The 21,224-nt window shown below is 41.5% G+C and overlaps 1 protein-coding gene across 1 annotated transcript in view; it reads right to left on the minus strand.

Moving 5' to 3' along the window:
- Window positions 1-21,224, minus strand: part of arr (low-density lipoprotein receptor-related protein 6) — a 258,989-nt gene that overhangs the window by 192,768 nt on the left and 44,997 nt on the right. The window contains exons 8-9 of the mRNA XM_071668200.1: window positions 14,011-14,184; window positions 4,771-5,001 (exon numbers count right to left, since the gene is read on the minus strand). Of these exons, the coding sequence (XP_071524301.1) occupies window positions 4,771-5,001; window positions 14,011-14,184 (405 nt within the window). The remainder of the gene's footprint in view (window positions 1-4,770; window positions 5,002-14,010; window positions 14,185-21,224) is intronic.

Genomic DNA, 21,224 nt, shown 5'->3' on the forward strand with positions numbered 1-21,224 from the left:
TTCACCTCCCTAACAACCCCAACTATAAACAAATTAAACAACCATGGAGACATCACGCATCCTTGCCGCAAACAAACATGCACTGAGAACAAATCACTTTCCTCTCTTCCTACACATATACATGCCTTACATCCTCGATAAAAACTTTTCACCGCTTCTAACAACTTGCCTCCCACACCATATATTCTTAATACCTTCCACAGAGCATCTCTATCAACTCTATCATATGCCTACTCCACATCCATAAATGCTACATACGAATCCATTTGCTTTTCTAAGTATTTCTCACATACATCCTCTACTACTTCTGAAACCACACTGCTCTTCCCCAATCTGATGCTCTGTACATGCCTTCACCCTCTCAATCAATACCCTCCCATATAATTTACCAGGAATACTCAACAAACTTATACCTCTGTAATTTGAGCACTCACTCTTATCCCCTTTGCCTTTGTACAATGGCACTATGCAAGCATTCCGCCAATCCTCAGGCACCTTACCATGAGTCATACATACATTAAATTACCTTACCAACCAGTCAACAATACAGTCACACCCTTTTTTAATAAATTCCACTGCAATACCATCCAAACCTGCTGCCTTGCCGGCTTTCATCTTCCGCAAAGCTTTTACTACCTCTTCTCTGTTTACCAAATCATTTTCCCTAACCCTCTCACTTTGCACACCACCTCGATCAAAACACCCTATATCTGCCACTCTATCATCAAACACATTTAACAAACCTTCAAAATACTCACTCCATCTCCTTCTCATATCACCACTACTTGTTATCACCTCCCCATTAGCCCCCTTCACTGATGTTCCCATTTGTTCCCTTGTCTTATGCACTTTATTTACCTCCTTCCAAAACTTCTTTTTATTCTCCCTAAAATTTAATGATACTCTCTAACCCCAACTATCATTTGCCCTCTTTTTCACCTCTTGCACCCATACACACACATTTTTTTTTTATTATTTTGCTTTGTCGCTGTCTCCCGCGTTAGCGAGGTAGCGCAAGGAAACAGACGAAAAATGGCCCAACCCGCCCACATACACATGTATATACATACACGTCCACACACGCAAATATACATACCTACACATCTCAATGTACACATATATATACATACACAGACATATACATATATACACATGTACATAATTCATACTGTCTGCCTTTATTTGTTCCCATCACCACCTCGCCACACATGGAATAACAACCCCCTCCCCCCTCACGTGTGCGAGGTAGCGCTAGGAAAGACACCAAAGGCCCCATTTGTTCACACTCAGTCTCTAGCTGTCATGTAATAATGCACCAAAACCACAGCTCCCTTTCCACATCCAGGCCCCACACACTTTCCATGGTTTACCCCAGACGCTTCACATGCCCTGGTTCAATCCAGAAAAGTTATGCCTCTAATACTTACTCCCCTTACCTTTATGAAGCAAAAAAAAAAAAAAAATCAGCTTTGACCACATCAAATGGCAAAAATATATATAAAAATTCCAAACTGCCATACACACTTTCCAAATCAATAGCTATTTCACCTCCTCTCTAAACTACTTCACTCACCACTCCTTCAGATCCCTATATATTCCATTCTTTGGATGTTCTATTGTTCCTCTCACCTCCTTTTTGATACCATCCCCTTCCCTATATCTTTTCTGCATTCTTTTGATTTACAGTCCTATTGTATCAATACTCACCTATGTGGTATCACCATACAATTTTATCTTTGATGGCAAATACCATATATGAAACTGGCATTCTTTTAGTATACTGTCCAAAAGTATTACTTTCACTGTAGTGTAAATGAGCATAAAATATGACCAAGTGTATCATAAATAATTTTCTTACTGCCTGTAACTTAGCAGCCAACAATCCAGATCACATTCTACAACATTGCTTTTCCTTTTTTGCTATATACATATATATTCATTTTACTTATTATACTTAGTCGCTGTCTCCCCCGTTCCCAACTCACACATACACACATACATACATAGATGCCCACACATGCACATATACATACCTATACATTTCAACTTATATATTTTCATTATTTTGCTTTGTCGCTGTCTCCTGCATTTGCGAGGTAGCGCAAGGAAACAGACGAAAGAAATGGCCCAACCCACCCCCATACACAATGTATATACATACACGTCCACACACGCAAATATACATACCTATACATCTCAATGTACACATATATATACACACACAGACACATACATATATACCCATGCACACAATTCACACTGTCTGCCTTTATTCATTCCCATCGCCACCTCGTCACACAAGGAATACCATCCCCCTCCCCCTCATGTGTGCGAGGTAGCACCAGGAAAAGACAATAAAGGCCCTATTCGTTCACACTCAGTCTCTAGCTGTCATGCAATAATGCCCGAAACCACAGCTTTCTTTCCACATCCAGGCCCCACACAACTTTCCATGGTTTACCCCAGACGCTTCACATGCCCTGATTCAATCCACTGACAGCACGTCAACCCCGGTATACCACATCGATCCACTTCACTCTATTCCTTGCCCGCCTTTCACCCTCCTGCATGTTCAGGCCCCGATCACACAAAATCTTTTTCACTCCATCTTTCCACCTCCAATTTCGTCTCCCACTTCTCCTCGTTCCCTCCACCTCCGACACATATATCCTCTTGGTCATATCATATCATATCAACATATACACATACAAATACATATACATACACATACATGTACATATATACAGATGAATATGTAATTCATAAATGATTGCCTTCATGCTACCCTGCCCCACAGGAAACAGCATCACTACCCCCCCTTTAAGTGAGGTAGCGCCAGAAAAACAGATAAAAAAGGCCACATTCATTCACACTCAGTCTCTAGCTGTCATGTATAAAGCACTGAAACCACAGCTCCCTATCCACATTCAGTTCCCACAGACGTTTCACATTCCCTGGTTCCGTCCATGGACAGCACATCGACACCAATATACCACATCGTTCCAATTCACTCGAGTCCTTGCACGCCTCTCACCCTTCCGTGTGTTCAGGCCCTAATTGCTCAAAATCTTTTCACTCCATCCTTCCACCTCCACTTTGGTCTCCTACTTCTCCCTATTCTCTCCATCTCTGACACATATATCCTCTTTGTCAACCTCTCCTTACTCATTCTCTTCATATGTCCAAACATTGCAACACATCCTCTTCTGCTCTCTCAACAACACTCTTTTTATTTCTATACATCTCTCTTACCCTTTCATTACTTACTCGATCAAACCACCTCATACCAAATATAGCCCTCAAACATTTCATTTCCAACACATCCACTCTCCTCTAAACAAACCCTATCTATATCCCATGCCTCATAACCAAATAATATTGTTGGAACCACTATTCCTTCAAACATATCCTTTTTTGCTCTCCAAGATATCATTCTCTTATTCTATGCCTTCTTCGTCACTCCAAGAACCTTCTTTCCCTTCCCACACTATGACTCACTTCACTTCCATGGTTCCACTCACTGCTAAGTCCACTCCTAGATAGCTAAAACACTTTACTTTCTCCAATTTTTCTTCATTCAAACATACATCTCAATAAATTTGTCCCTCAACCCTGTTGAACCTAATAACCTTGCTCTTATTCACAGTTACTCTCAACTTTCTCCTTCCAAACACTTTTCCAAACCAACTTCTGCAGTTTCTCACTCGAATCAGCCACCAGCGCTATATCATCGGCAAACAACGAATGACTCACTCCCCAGGCTCTCTCATCCCCAACAGACTGCATACTCATCCCTCTCTCTAAAACTCTTGCATTTACCTCCCTAATTACCCCATCCATAAACAAATTCAACATCTACTAATACAGTACTGCTGATATCAACATGTGTAGGATACCTGCAAAATTCTATAATCTTATGCTTCAAGAGGATTCTTAAAATTCAATCTTAGCTCTCTAAACATAAACTTCATTTCCAATGCCAGGTCCCTATAAAGCCATTTCAACACTACATTCACTGTGTGACAATATACTATAGTTTTCATATCTGACACTGAAACTGACTGAAATCATGAAATCATGTAAAATATACATATAAATGTTCTGCAATACAACACTTTAATTAATGACTGCTCCATCTAATTCCACTAAGGCCAAATGATATGCAGAGGCATACCCTAAACATTTCCAATGCCATGTCTTCATAATGTTCCCATTTATAAATGCATATACACTTTTTCATCTCAAAGGAAAAACTGACATAACCATGCTAGTGTGATCTGGCATGTTCTCTGGTAAATTAACATGCAGTATACATTAACGTCATTAAATTCAAACAATCTTCTGATAAGTTAAGAACAAAATATGTTCTATAAACCCTATTTGAAACTTCCCTCTACAGATGAGAGTGACAGAAAAACCAGTACTGTTCTTTTCAGTATCAATACATGAAAACATACAACTTGAAAAAATAAAAGCATATTCTGCATCTCAGTATGGCAATGTGGATGGTGTGGATACCTAGCACCAGTGTGAAATTCCCTCTCACATGCCTAGATGGCAGCAGATTCATTGTGGCTTTCATGTGGAACTCTTGAGGGGCATCATCAAACCCTGAGAGTGGAAAAATGTTTCTGCAGTTGTGGACAAAAGTCAAACCTTGCATTCAGTATCTCTGAAATTCATCTAACTAGAGTCAAACAGCACAACCAATTGGTTAACAGTAGTGATTACTATAATACATGTATAAATGACGACTTTCATTAAACTCACCTCTATTCTATCTGTCTTGGCATCACACCAGTATATTTTTCTTAGTTCTGTGTCAATAGCAACCCCATTGGGCCATTCTAGATCTTGGTCAATAACAACCTGGCGCATTGAGCCATCTAGTGCAGCACGCTCAATCTTTGGTTGCTCCCCCCAATCAGTCCAAAACATCAGCCCACCATCAGGGTCAATGGCAATGGCTCTTGGTTCATCTAGGTCATCCGCAATAAGAATCTGTGAAAAACAAAAGAACAAAAATGGCTTTAAAGTATAATGTCATAATGTTTGTCTTTGTCTCTGATGAACACTTTCTTTAGCTAAACTACTAATACAACAGTTTTTTTAATATCATTATCATCATTACACTTGCAAGCCATTTCCTGCATCAGCAAGGTATCGCCAGGAAACAGGTGAAGAAAGACCTATCCACTCAAATAAACACATATATACATATATACAGTGAAGGGCGCAAATGGGGAGGTGATAACAAGTAGCGGTGATGTGAGAAGGAGATGGAATGAGTATTTTGAAGGTTTGTTGAATGTGTCTGATGACAGAGTGGCAGATATAGGGTGTTTTGGTCGAGGTGGTGTGCAAAGTGAGAGGGTTAGGGAAAATGATTTGGTAAACAGAGAAGAGGTAGTAAAAGCTTTGCGGAAGATGAAAGCCGGCAAGGCAGCAGGTTTGGATGGTATTGCAGTGGAATTTATTAAAAAAGGGGGTGACTGTATTGTTGACTGGTTGGTAAGGTTATTTAATGTATGTATGACTCATGGTGAGGTGCCTGAGGATTGGCGGAATGCGTGCATAGTGCCATTGTACAAAGGCAAAGGGGATAAGAGTGAGTGCTCAAATTACAGAGGTATAAGTTTGTTGAGTATTCCTGGTAAATTATATGGGAGGGTATTGATTGAGAGGGTGAAGGCATGTACAGAGCATCAGATTGGGGAAGAGCAGTGCGGTTTCAGAAGTGGTAGAGGATGTGTGGATCAGGTGTTTGCTTTGAAGAATGTATGTGAGAAATACTTAGAAAAGCAAATGGATTTGTATGTAGCATTTATGGATCTGGAGAAGGCATATGATAGAGTTGATAGAGATGCTCTGTGGAAGGTATTAAGAATATATGGTGTGGGAGGCAAGTTGTTAGAAGCAGTGAAAAGTTTTTATCGAGGATGTAAGGCATGTGTACGTGTAGGAAGAGAGGAAAGTGATTGGTTCTCAGTGAATGTAGGTTTGCGGCAGGGGTGTGTGATGTCTCCATGGTTGTTTAATTTGTTTATGGATGGGGTTGTAAAGGAGGTAAATGCAAGAGTCCTGGAAAGAGGGGCAAGTATGAAGTCTGTTGGGGATGAGAGAGCTTGGGAAGTGAGTCAGTTGTTGTTCGCTGATGATACAGCGCTGGTGGCTGATTCATGTGAGAAACTGCAGAAGCTGGTGACTGAGTTTGGTAAAGTGTGTGGAAGAAGAAAGTTGAGAGTAAATGTGAATAAGAGCAAGGTTATTAGGTACAGTAGGGGTGAGGGTCAAGCCAATTGGGAGGTGAGTTTGAATGGAGAAAAACTGGAGGAAGTGAAGTGTTTTAGATATCTGGGAGTGGATCTGTCAGCGGATGGAACCATGGAAGCGGAAGTGGATCATAGGGTGGGGGAGGGGGCGAAAATTTTGGGAGCCTTGAAAAATGTGTGGAAGTCGAGAACATTATCTCGGAAAGCAAAAATGGGTATGTTTGAGGGAATAGTGGTTCCAACAATGTTGTATGGTTGCGAGGCGTGGGCTATGGATAGAGATGTGCGCAGGAGGATGGATGTGCTGGAAATGAGATGTTTGAGGACAATGTGTGGTGTGAGGTGGTTTGATCGAGTAAGTAACGTAAGGGTAAGAGAGATGTGTGGAAATAAAAAGAGCGTGGTTGAGAGAGCAGAAGAGGGTGTTTTGAAATGGTTTGGGCACATGGAGAGAATGAGTGAGGAGAGATTGACCAAGAGGATATATGTGTCGGAGGTGGAGGGAACGAGGAGAAGAGGGAGACCAAATTGGAGGTGGAAAGATGGAGTGAAAAAGATTTTGTGTGATCGGGGCCTGAACATGCAGGAGGGTGAAAGGAGGGCAAGGAATAGAGTGAATTGGAGTCATGTGGTATACAGGGGTTGACGTGCTGTCAGTGGATTGAATCAAGGCATGTGAAGCGTCTGGGGTAAACCATGGAAAGCTGTGTAGGTATGTATATTTGCGTGTGTGGACGTGTGTATGTACATGTGTATGGGGGGGGGGGGGTTGGGCCATTTCTTTCGTCTGTTTCCTTGCGCTACCTCGCAAACGCGGGAGACAGCGACAAAGTATAAAAAAAAAAAAAAAAAAAAAAAAAACATTTATCTATTTATTTTTTGGGGTTGTTAGGGAGGTGAATGCAGGAGTTTTAGAAAGAGGGGCAAGTATGAAGTCTGTTGGGGATGAGAGAGCTTGGGAAGTGAGTCAGTTGTTGTTCGCTGATGATACAGCGCTGGTGGCTGATTCATGTCAGAAACTGCAGAAGCTGGTGACTGAGTTTGGTAAAGTGTCTGAAAGAAGAAAGTTAAGAGTAAATGTGAATAAGAGCAAGGTTATTAGGTACAGTAGGGTTGAGGGTCAAGTCAATTGGGAGGTAAGTTTGAATGGAGAAAAACTGGAGGAAGTATAGTGTTTTAGATATCTGAGAGTGGATCTGGCAGCGGATGGAACCATGGAAGCGGCAGTGGATCATAGGGTGGGTAAGGGGGCGAAAATTCTGGGAGCCTTGAAGAATGTGTGGAAGTCGAGAACATTATCTCGGAAAGCAAAAATGGGTATGTTTGAAGGAATAGTGGTTCCAACAATGTTGTATGGTTGCGAGGCGTGGGCTATGGATAGAGTTGTGCACAGGAGAATGGATGTGCTGGAAATGAGATGTTTGAGGACAATGTGTGGTATGAGGTGGTTTGATCGAGTAAGTAACGTAAGGGTAAGAGAGATGTGTGGAAATAAAAAGAGCGTGGTTGAAAGAGCAGAAGAGGGTGTTTTGAAATGGTTTGGGCACATGGAGAGAATGAGTGAGGAAAGATTGACCAAGAGGATATATGTGTCGGAGGTGGAGGGAACGAGGAGAAGTGGGAGACCAAATTGGAGGTGGAAAGATGGAGTGAAAAAGATTTTGTGTGATCGGGGCCTGAACATGCAGGAGGGTGAAAGGAGGGCAAGGAATAGAGTGAATTGGATCGATGTGGTATACCGGGGTTGACGTGCTGTCAGTGGGTTGAATCAGGGCATGTGAAGCATCTGGGGTAAACCATGGAAAGCTGTGTAGGTATGCATATTTGCGTGTGATGACGTATGTATATAAATGTGTATGGGGGTGGGTTGGGCCATTTCTTTCATCTGTTTCCTTGCGCTACCTCGCAAACGCGGGAGACCGGCAAAAAAAAAAAAAAAAAAAAAATCTATTCATTTTGCTTTGTCACTGTCTCCCGCGTTAGTGAGATAGTGCAAGGAAACAGACGAAAGAATGGCCCAACCCACCCACATACACATGTATATACATACACGTCCACACACGCAAATATATATACCTATACATCTCAATGTACACATGTATATACACAGACATATACATATATACACATGTACATAATTCATACTGTCTGCCTTTATTTATTCCCATCGCCACCTCGCCACACATGGAATAACAACCCCCTCCCCCATCATGTGTGTGAGGTAGCACTAGGAAAAGACAAAAAAAGGCTCCATTCGTTCACACTCAGTCTCTAGCTGTCATGTAATAATGCACCAAAACCACAGCTCCCTTTCCACATCCAGGCCCCACAGAACTTCCATGGTTTACCCCAGACGCTTCAAATGCCCTGGTTCGATCCACTGACAGCACGTCGACCCCGGTATACCACATCGTTCCAATTCACTCTATTCCTTGCCCTCCTTTCACCCTCCTGCATGTTTAGGTCCCGATCACACAAAATCTTTTTCACTCCATCTTTCCACCTCCAATTTGGTCTCCCACTTCCCCTCGTTCCCTCCACCTCTGACACATATATCCTCTTGGTCAATCTTTCCTCACTCATTCTCTCCATGTGACCAAACCATTTCAAAACACCCTCTTCTGCTCTCTCAGCCACACTCTTTTTATTTCCACACATCTCTCTTACCCTTAAATTACTTACTCGATCAAACCACCTCACACCACATATTGTCCTCAAACATCTCATTTCCAGCACATCCACCCTCCTGCGCACAACTCTATCCATAGCCCATGCCTCGCAACCATACAACATTGTTGGAACCACTATTCCTTCAAACATACCCATTTTTGCTTTCCGAGATAATGTTCTTGACTTCTAAACATTCTTCAAGGCTCCCAGAATTTTCGCCCCCTCACCCACCCTATGATTCCCTTCCGCTTCCATGGTTCCATCCGCTGCCAGATCCACTCCCAGACATCTAAAACACTTCACTTCCTCAAGTTTTTCTCCATTCAAACTTACCTCCCAATTGACTTGACCCTCAACCCTACTGTATCTAATAACCTTGCTCTTATTCACGTTTACTCTCAGCTTTCTTCTTTCACACACTTTACCAAACTCAGTCACCAGCTTCTGCATTTTTCTCACATGAATCAGCTACCAGCGCTGTATCATCAGCAAACAACTGACTCACTTCCCAAGCTCTCTCATCCACAACAGACTGCATACTTGCCCCTCTTTCCAAAACTGTTGCATTCACCTCCCTAACAACCCCATCCATAAACAAATTAAACAACCATGGAGACATCACACATCCCTGCCGCAAACCTACATTCACTGAGAACCAATCACTTTCCTCTCTTCCTACATGTACACATGCCTTACATCCTCGATAAAAACTTTTCACTGCTTCTAACAACTTGCCTCCCACCCCATATATTCTTCGTACCTTCCACAGAGCATCACTATCAACTCTATTATATGCCTTCTCCAGATACACAAATGCTACATACAAATCCATTTGCTTTTCTAAGTATTTCTCACATACATTCTTCAAAGCAAACACCTGATCCACACATCATCTACCACTTCTGAAACCACACTGCTCTTCCCCAATCTGATGCTCTGTACATGCCTTCACCCTCTCAATCAATACCCTCCCATATAATTTACCAGGAATACTCAACAAACTTATACCTATGTAATTTGAGCACTCACTCTTATCCCCTTTGCCTTTGTACAATGGCACTGTCAAAGCATTCCGCCAATCCTCAGGCACCTCACCATGAACCATACATACATTAAACAACCTTACCAACCAGTCAACAATACAGTCACACCCTTTTTTAATAAATTCCACTGCAATACCATCCAAACCTGCTGCCTTGCCGGCTTTCATCTTCTGCAAAGCTTTTACTACCTCCTCTCTGTTTACCAAATCATTTTCCCTAACCCTCTAACTTTGCAAACCACCTCAACCAAAACACCCTATATCTGCCACTCTATCATCAAACACATTCAACAAACCTTCAAAATACTCACTCCATCTCCTCACATCACCACTACTTGTTATCACCTCCCCATTAGCCCCCTTCACTGAAGTTCCCATTTGCTCTCTTGTCTTACACACTTCATTTACCTCCTTCCAAAACATCTTTTTATTCTCGCTAAAATTTAATGATACTCTCTCACCCCAACTCTCATTTGCCCTCTTTTTCACCTCTTCCACCTTTCTCTTGACCTCCTGCCTCTTTCTTTTATATATCTCCCACTCATTTGCATTCTTCCCCTGCAAAAATCGTCCAAATGCCTCTCTCTTCTCTTTGAATGGAGAATAACTGGAGGAAGTAAAGTGTTTTAGATATCTGGGAGTGGATCTGGCAGTGGATGGAGCCATGGAAGCGGAAGTGAATCATAGGGTGAGGGAGGGGGCGAAAATTCTGGGAGCCTTGAAGAATGTTTGGAAGTCCAGAACATTATCTCGGAAAGCAAAAATGGGTATATTTGAAGGAATAGTAGTTCCAACAATGTTGTATGGCTGCGAGGCGTGGGTTATGGATAGAGTTGTGCGTAGGAGGGTGGATGTGCTGAAAATGAGATGTTTGAGGACAGTATGTGGTGTGAGGTGGTTTGATCGAGTAAGTAATGTAAGGGTAAGAGAGATGTGTGGAAATAAAAAGAGTGTGATTGAGAGAGCAGAAGAGGGTGTTTTGAAATGGTTTGGTCATATGGAGAGAATGAGTGAGGAAAGATTGACCAAGAGGATATATGTGTCGGAGGTGGAGGGAACGAGAAGTGGGAGACCAAATTGGAGGTGGAAAGATGGAGTGAAAAAGATTTTGAGTGATTGGGGCCTGAACATGCAGGATGGTGAAAGGCATGCAAGGAATAGAGTGAATTGGAACGATGTGGTATACTGGGGTCAACGTGCTGTCGATGGATTGAACCAGGGCATGTGAAGCGTCTGGGGTAAACCATGGAAAGTTGTGAGGGGCCTGGATGTGGAAAGGGAGCTGTGGTTTTGGTGCATTATTACATGACAGCTAGAGACTTGAGTGTGAACGAACGGGGCCTTTGTTGTCTTTTCCTAGCGCTACCTCGCACACATGAGGGGGGAGGGGGTTGTTATTCCATGTGTGGCGAGGTGGCGATAGGAATAAATAAAGGCAGAAAGTATGAATTATTTACATGTGTATATATGTATATGTCTGCGTGTGTATATATATATGTACATTGAGATGTATAGGTATGTATATTTGCGTGTGTGGACGTGTATGTATATACATATGTATGTTGGTGGGTTGGGCCATTCTTTCGTCTGTTTCCTTGCGCTACCTCGCTAACGCGGGAGACAGCGACAAAGCAAAATAATAAAAAAATATTTTTATTTTTTTATTTTTTTATTATACTTTGTCGCTGTCTCCCGCGTTTGCGAGGTAGCGCAAGGAAACAGACGAAAGAAATGGCCCAACCCCCCCCCATACACATGTATATACATACACGTCCACACATGCACATATACATACCTATACATCTCAAAGTATATACATATATACACACACAGACATATACATATATACACATGTACATAATTCATACTGTCTGCCCGTATTCATTCCTGTTGCCACCCCGCCACACATGAAATGAAAACCCTCTCCCCCCGTTTGTGTGTGAGGTAGCGCTAGGAAAAGACAACAAAGGCCACATTCGTTCACACTCATCACAACAAAGGCCACATTCGTTCACACTCAGTCTCTAGCTGTCATGTATAATGCACCGAAACCATAGCTCCCTTTCCACATCCAGACCCCACAAAACTTTCCATGGTTTTCCCCAGACGCTTCACATGCCCTGGTTCAATCTACTGACAACAGCTCGACCCCGGTATACCACATCGTTCCCATTCACTCTATTCCTTGCAAGCCTTTCACCTTCCTGGATGTTCAGGCCCCAATCACTCAAAACATTTTTCACTCCATCTTTCCACCTCATTCTCTCCATGTAACAAAACCATTTCAAAACACCCTCTTCTGCTCTCTCAACCACACTCTTTTCATTACCACACCTCTCTCTTACCCTTTCATTACTTACTCAGTGAAACCACCTCACACCACATACTGTCTTCAAACATCTCATTTCCAACACTTCCACCCTCTTCTGCACAACTCTATCTATACGCCATGCCTCGCAACCATATAACAATGTTGGAACCACTATTCCTTCAAACATACCCATTTTTCCTTTCCGAGATAATGTTCTCGCCTTCCACACATTTTTCAACGCTCCCAGAACTTTCACCCCCTTCCCCACCCTATGGCTCACTTCAGCTTCCATGGTTCCATCCGCTGCCAAATCAACTCCCAGATATCTAAAACACTTCACTTAATCCAGTTTTTCTCCATTCAAACTTAACCTTCCAATTGACTTGTCCCTCAACCCTACTGTACCTAATAACCTTCCTTTTATTCACATTTACTCTCAGCTTTCTTGTTTCACACACTTTACCAAACTCAGTCACCAGCTTCTGCAGTTTCTCACACGAATCAGCAAACAGCGCTGTATCATCAGCAAACAACAACTGACTCACTTCCCAAGCTCTCTCATCCATAACGAACCCCATACTTGCCCCTCTTTCCGAAACTCTTGCATTCACCACCCTAACAACCGCATCCATAAACAAATTAAACAACCATGGAGACATCTTGCACCCTTGCCGCAAACCAACATTCACCGAGAACCAATCACTTTCCTCTCTTCCTACACGTGCACCTGCCTTACATCCTCGATAAAAACTTTTCATTGCTTTTCACTGGTGTGGGAGGCAAGTTGCTGGAAGCAGTGAAAAGTTTTTATCAAGGATGTAAAGCATGTGTACGAGTAGGAAGAGAGGAAAGTGATTGGTTCTCAGTGAATGTCAGTTTGCGGCAGAGGTGCGTAATATCTCCATGGTTGTTTAATTTGTTTATGGATTGGGTTGTTAGGGAGGTGAGTGCAAGAGTTTTGGAAAGAGGGGCAAGTATGTAGTCTGGTGTGGATCAGAGGGCTTGGGAAGTGAGTCAGTTGTTGTTTGCTGATGATACAGCGCTGGTGGCTGATTCAGGAGAGAAACTGCAGAAGCTGGTGACTCAGTTTGGTAAAGTGCGTGAAAGAAGAAAGCTGAGAGTAAATGTGAATAAGAGCAAGGTTATTAGGTACAGTAGGGTTGAGGGACAAGTCAATTGGGAGGTAAGTTTGAATGGAGAAAAACTGGAGGAAGTGAAATGTTTTAGATATCTGGGAGTGGATTCGGCAGCAGACGGAACCATGGAAGTGAGTCACAGGGTGGGGGGAGGGGGCAAAAGTTCTGGGAGCATTGAAAAATGTGTGGAAGGCGAGAACACTATCTCTTTTTTATAGCTACTGACACGAGAGCAAAATGTGTCTTAATCAAAGCTATCTCTGGTGTAAAGAAATAGACTGAAGAAACCGATCACCACTTCACAAGTAAATCACAGACTTAACTCTTAAAGATAGAAAGATTATAGGATCATGATGGTAGGAAAAGTATCCCACAGCTTTGCTATTCAAGGAAAAGAGTGATCATAGTGGTCAATCTTTACAAGTCTGGTCTCAACATAGGAGATATGGAAGGCAGCAGCGAGACCTGGGTCCAAGCCTTAATGGCAAAGACTCATGCAGGAAGCTCAAGAGAGCTTTGACAAAAATCATGTCTATACAACAATGTTATGGTGTAAATACAAAGATCATGATCACATACCTTTCTAGATGTTCCATTGAGTCTTGCAACTTCAATGCGATCTGGGCCAGTATCTGTCCAATATAAGTTACGTGCAATCCAGTCAACAGCAATACCATCTGGACTGTATACTTCAGCAGACACTATCACTTTTTGTTCTGAACCATCTAACTTGGAACGCTGGATGCAGACAGTCTAGAAAATACAAGACAAGGGAGTCTAAACATGAGTAATGACAAACTGTGGCATAAAAAGAGAATAATTTTATTTACATATTTAAGATGAAGCAGTTATCTTGGTGATAATGAAGCTCATCATGAGAAAGTAATTCTTTAAAAGAGTGGTACTACACTGTGTTACAGAGGCAGCCAAAATATGATGCCACTACATATCACAGAAACTTATACAATAATCCTAGCAATGCAAACTATAGTTACTGAGTGATATAACTATTTCATTTGGAAGAATATCTGATGTCATGTACTTAAGTAAAATAAAGTAAAAACAATTAAAAGATCATCTGACCTTAAATGCTCATCATAATATAAATCAGTAAGGCATGTATCCTTTCTCCAAATACAAAAGATGAAGCTAAGTCCCTTCTACCTGATATGCCATGGGGGAAAAACTTACCCATTTCATGAATTCCTTTCTCTTATTATTTTCAGTGGTCAGCCATGAATTCTCAAACTTTACACTATAATTGATTTCATCAACATTCATCTTTTCCTTTCCCTTTCTATATCTACTTTTCCTTTTCTCACAATCTCCTTCCATAAAGCTTCCTCCTTGTGCACATCAACAAAATTATCACTGTAGTCATTTCATCTTATTGCATATTCATAATTCATATGAAATAAAGTGGCAACTGCTTCTTCTACCCAACAATGAAACTACGCATACTTCCACAACTCATATTTCCAGTAATGCTCTTGAGTAACTGACCACTGAAGAAGCTTAATTTTAGGTTGCTGAAACATGTGACAATTCTTTGTGTGCTACGTGGCTATGAGGGGTAGAAAAGATAATATGATATATACTGCAAGAGAAAATTATACACAACCATAAAGTAACTAACATTTTTCTCTTACTTCTAAAATCATTAGGTCATGTAAGGTTCCTTCTTTGATTATGACATGACTCCCTAAAAAATAAAGCTTAATTTGTGTGCATCACTATGCATCTTTCATTTTTCCTTTCATACCTGCATCAGTGAGGCATCACCAGGAATTGAAGAAAAACTACAATCGCTAACACCCATTCTCTAGCTGTCGTATGCAATGTACTGAAACCACAATTCCCTATCCACAACCAAAACACTCGCATACTTTTTCATGGTTTACTCTGGCCACTTCACATGCCCTAGTTCACTCTATTAACAGCATGTCAACCCTTGTATACTACATCATTCCAATTCACTATAACCCATGCACACCTTTCAGCCCCCTGCATGTTCAAGCCCAGATCACTCAAAATCTTTTACATTCAATCCTTCCATCCCCAATTTGGTCTCCTCCTTCAACTTGTTCCTTCCACTTCATACACATATTTGCTAACCTTTCCTCACTAATTTCATGTCAAAACAATTTCAGCAAAACCTCTTCAGCTCTCTCAACCAAGCTCTTTTTACTAACTCAACTCTCTTACCCTTTCATTACTCACTTGATCAAACCAACTCATACCATATTTGCAATTTCAGCAAACCCTCTTAAGCTCTCAACCGAGCTCTTTTTACTAACTCAATTCTCTTACCATTTCATTACTCACTTGATCAAACCAACTCATACCATATTTGCAACACCTCCACCTTCCACCGCATATCATCATCTAAAGCCCGTACCTTGCAGCCTTTAAAATTGCTAGGACTACAATACCTTTAAACAAATCCATTTTTGCCCTGCCGAATAATAATCTCCCTTTCTATATATTCTTCAATTCTCCAAGAACCTTCGCCCCCTCATTCATCTAATAACATTAACATACTTCTGTTTCCATGGTTCCATTTGCTGCCATGTCCCTTCCCAGGTATTGAAAACACTTCATTTCCTACAATTCTTCTCCATTGAAACTCACATCCTAACTAACCTGTCCCTCTCAAGTTCCTCCTTTCACACACTCTTCCAAACTCTAGTCACCAACTTTTGCAATTTCTCACTTGAACCAACCACCAGTGTTGTATCAACAACAAACATCTGACTTACTTCCAAGGCCCCCCCACCTCATCTCCTACAGATGACATACTTGTCCCTCTCTTCAAGAACCTTGCATTTAACTCTCTCACCACATCCATAAAAAAAATAAACAGCCATGGTGAAATCACAGACAAAAAGGCCCCATTCGTTCACACTCAGTCTCTAGCTGTCATGTGTAATGCACCAAAACCACAGCTCCCTATCCAGGCCCCACAGACTTTTCCATGGTTTACCCCAGACATTTCACATGCCATGGTTCAGTCCATTGACAGCATGTCGACCCTGGTGTACTACATCGTTCCAATTCACTCTATTCCTTGCATGCCCCTCACCCTCCTGTATGTTCAGATCCCAATCGCTAAAAACCTTTTTCATTTCATCCTACCCCCTCCAATTTGGTCTACCGCTTCTCCTCATTCCCTCCACCTCTGTCAATCTTTCCTCACTCATTCTCTCCATGTCTAAGCCATTTCAACACACCCTCTTCTGCTCTCTCAACCATACTCTTTTTATTTCCACACCTTTCTCTTATCCTTACATTACTTACTTGATCAATCCACCTTGCACCACATATATCCTCAAACATCTCATTTCCAACACTTATGGTGGAGTGGATGAACTGTTTGTGAAAGGTACTAAGTGGTTACTAAGCAGTCAAAGGTTCTTCTGAGTGCTCTGTTTTATGTTGTTTGCAACTTTGTTATATTTGCTTTTGACAGGAAGGATGAGCTGGCAGGTCAGGGGTATTTTATGGTGGAGTGGATGAACTGTTTGTGAAAGGTACTAAGTGGTTACTAAGCAGTCAAAGGTTCTTCTGAGTGCTCTGTTTTATGTTGTTTGCAACTTTGTTATATTTGCTTTTGACAGGAAGGATGAGCTGGCAGGTCAGGGGTATTTTATGGTGGAGTGGATGAACTGTTTGTGAAAGGTACTAAGTGGTTACTAAGCAGTCAAAGGTTCTTCTGAGTGCTCTGTTTTATGTTGTTTGCAACTTTGTTATATTTGCTTTTGACAGGAAGGATGAGCTGGCAGGTCAGGGGTATTTTATGGTGGAGTGGATGAACTGTTTGTGAAAGGTACTAAGTGGTTACTAAGCAGTCAAAGGTTCTTCTGAGTGCTCTGTTTTATGTTGTTTGCAACTTTGTTATATTTGCTTTTGACAGGAAGGATGAGCTGGCAGGTCAGGGGTATTTTATGGTGGAGTGGATGAACTGTTTGTGAAAGGTACTAAGTGGTTACTAAGCAGTCAAAGGTTCTTCTGAGTGCTCTGTTTTATGTTGTTTGCAACTTTGTTATATTTGCTTTTGACAGGAAGGATGAGCTGGCAGGTCAGGGGTATTTTATGGTGGAGTGGATGAACTGTTTGTGAAAGGTACTAAGTGGTTACTAAGCAGTCAAAGGTTCTTCTGAGTGCTCTGTTTTATGTTGTTTGCAACTTTGTTATATTTGCTTTTGACAGGAAGGATGAGCTGGCAGGTCAGGGGTATTTTATGGTGGAGTGGATGAACTGTTTGTGAAAGGTACTAAGTGGTTACTAAGCAGTCAAAGGTTCTTCTGAGTGCTCTGTTTTATGTTGTTTGCAACTTTGTTATATTTGCTTTTGACAGGAAGGATGAGCTGGCAGGTCAGGGGTATTTTATGGTGGAGTGGATGAACTGTTTGTGAAAGGTACTAAGTGGTTACTAAGCAGTCAAAGGTTCTTCTGAGTGCTCTGTTTTATGTTGTTTGCAACTTTGTTATATTTGCTTTTGACAGGAAGGATGAGCTGGCAGGTCAGGGGTATTTTATGGTGGAGTGGATGAACTGTTTGTGAAAGGTACTAAGTGGTTACTAAGCAGTCAAAGGTTCTTCTGAGTGCTCTGTTTTATGTTGTTTGCAACTTTGTTATATTTGCTTTTGACAGGAAGGATGAGCTGGCAGGTCAGGGGTATTTTATGGTGGAGTGGATGAACTGTTTGTGAAAGGTACTAAGTGGTTACTAAGCAGTCAAAGGTTCTTCTGAGTGCTCTGTTTTATGTTGTTTGCAACTTTGTTATATTTGCTTTTGACAGGAAGGATGAGCTGGCAGGTCAGGGGTATTTTATGGTGGAGTGGATGAACTGTTTGTGAAAGGTACTAAGTGGTTACTAAGCAGTCAAAGGTTCTTCTGAGTGCTCTGTTTTATGTTGTTTGCAACTTTGTTATATTTGCTTTTGACAGGAAGGATGAGCTGGCAGGTCAGGGGTATTTTATGGTGGAGTGGATGAACTGTTTGTGAAAGGTACTAAGTGGTTACTAAGCAGTCAAAGGTTCTTCTGAGTGCTCTGTTTTATGTTGTTTGCAACTTTGTTATATTTGCTTTTGACAGGAAGGATGAGCTGGCAGGTCAGGGGTATTTTATGGTGGAGTGGATGAACTGTTTGTGAAAGGTACTAAGTGGTTACTAAGCAGTCAAAGGTTCTTCTGAGTGCTCTGTTTTATGTTGTTTGCAACTTTGTTATATTTGCTTTTGACAGGAAGGATGAGCTGGCAGGTCAGGGGTATTTTATGGTGGAGTGGATGAACTGTTTGTGAAAGGTACTAAGTGGTTACTAAGCAGTCAAAGGTTCTTCTGAGTGCTCTGTTTTATGTTGTTTGCAACTTTGTTATATTTGCTTTTGACAGGAAGGATGAGCTGGCAGGTCAGGGGTATTTTATGGTGGAGTGGATGAACTGTTTGTGAAAGGTACTAAGTGGTTACTAAGCAGTCAAAGGTTCTTCTGAGTGCTCTGTTTTATGTTGTTTGCAACTTTGTTATATTTGCTTTTGACAGGAAGGATGAGCTGGCAGGTCAGGGGTATTTTATGGTGGAGTGGATGAACTGTTTGTGAAAGGTACTAAGTGGTTACTAAGCAGTCAAAGGTTCTTCTGAGTGCTCTGTTTTATGTTGTTTGCAACTTTGTTATATTTGCTTTTGACAGGAAGGATGAGCTGGCAGGTCAGGGGTATTTTATGGTGGAGTGGATGAACTGTTTGTGAAAGGTACTAAGTGGTTACTAAGCAGTCAAAGGTTCTTCTGAGTGCTCTGTTTTATGTTGTTTGCAACTTTGTTATATTTGCTTTTGACAGGAAGGATGAGCTGGCAGGTCAGGGGTATTTTATGGTGGAGTGGATGAACTGTTTGTGAAAGGTACTAAGTGGTTACTAAGCAGTCAAAGGTTCTTCTGAGTGCTCTGTTTTATGTTGTTTGCAACTTTGTTATATTTGCTTTTGACAGGAAGGATGAGCTGGCAGGTCAGGGGTATTTTATGGTGGAGTGGATGAACTGTTTGTGAAAGGTACTAAGTGGTTACTAAGCAGTCAAAGGTTCTTCTGAGTGCTCTGTTTTATGTTGTTTGCAACTTTGTTATATTTGCTTTTGACAGGAAGGATGAGCTGGCAGGTCAGGGGTATTTTATGGTGGAGTGGATGAACTGTTTGTGAAAGGTACTAAGTGGTTACTAAGCAGTCAAAGGTTCTTCTGAGTGCTCTGTTTTATGTTGTTTGCAACTTTGTTATATTTGCTTTTGACAGGAAGGATGAGCTGGCAGGTCAGGGGTATTTTATGGTGGAGTGGATGAACTGTTTGTGAAAGGTACTAAGTGGTTACTAAGCAGTCAAAGGTTCTTCTGAGTGCTCTGTTTTATGTTGTTTGCAACTTTGTTATATTTGCTTTTGACAGGAAGGATGAGCTGGCAGGTCAGGGGTATTTTATGGTGGAGTGGATGAACTGTTTGTGAAAGGTACTAAGTGGTTACTAAGCAGTCAAAGGTTCTTCTGAGTGCTCTGTTTTATGTTGTTTGCAACTTTGTTATATTTGCTTTTGACAGGAAGGATGAGCTGGCAGGTCAGGGGTATTTTATGGTGGAGTGGATGAACTGTTTGTGAAAGGTACTAAGTGGTTACTAAGCAGTCAAAGGTTCTTCTGAGTGCTCTGTTTTATGTTGTTTGCAACTTTGTTATATTTGCTTTTGACAGGAAGGATGAGCTGGCAGGTCAGGGGTATTTTATGGTGGAGTGGATGAACTGTTTGTGAAAGGTACTAAGTGGTTACTAAGCAGTCAAAGGTTCTTCTGAGTGCTCTGTTTTATGTTGTTTGCAACTTTGTTATATTTGCTTTTGACAGGAAGGATGAGCTGGCAGGTCAGGGGTATTTTATGGTGGAGTGGATGAACTGTTTGTGAAAGGTACTAAGTGGTTACTAAGCAGTCAAAGGTTCTTCTGAGTGCTCTGTTTTATGTTGTTTGCAACTTTGTTATATTTGCTTTTGACAGGAAGGATGAGCTGGCAGGTCAGGGGTATTTTATGGTGGAGTGGATGAACTGTTTGTGAAAGGTACTAAGTGGTTACTAAGCAGTCAAAGGTTCTTCTGAGTGCTCTGTTTTATGTTGTTTGCAACTTTGTTATATTTGCTTTTGACAGGAAGGATGAGCTGGCAGGTCAGGGGTATTTTATGGTGGAGTGGATGAACTGTTTGTGAAAGGTACTAAGTGGTTACTAAGCAGTCAAAGGTTCTTCTGAGTGCTCTGTTTTATGTTGTTTGCAACTTTGTTATATTTGCTTTTGACAGGAAGGATGAGCTGGCAGGTCAGGGGTATTTTATGGTGGAGTGGATGAACTGTTTGTGAAAGGTACTAAGTGGTTACTAAGCAGTCAAAGGTTCTTCTGAGTGCTCTGTTTTATGTTGTTTGCAACTTTGTTATATTTGCTTTTGACAGGAAGGATGAGCTGGCAGGTCAGGGGTATTTTATGGTGGAGTGGATGAACTGTTTGTGAAAGGTACTAAGTGGTTACTAAGCAGTCAAAGGTTCTTCTGAGTGCTCTGTTTTATGTTGTTTGCAACTTTGTTATATTTGCTTTTGACAGGAAGGATGAGCTGGCAGGTCAGGGGTATTTTATGGTGGAGTGGATGAACTGTTTGTGAAAGGTACTAAGTGGTTACTAAGCAGTCAAAGGTTCTTCTGAGTGCTCTGTTTTATGTTGTTTGCAACTTTGTTATATTTGCTTTTGACAGGAAGGATGAGCTGGCAGGTCAGGGGTATTTTA

Source organism: Panulirus ornatus, chromosome 2, assembly GCF_036320965.1.
Source record: "Panulirus ornatus isolate Po-2019 chromosome 2, ASM3632096v1, whole genome shotgun sequence".
In the NCBI taxonomy this organism is placed as follows: domain Eukaryota; kingdom Metazoa; phylum Arthropoda; class Malacostraca; order Decapoda; family Palinuridae; genus Panulirus; species Panulirus ornatus.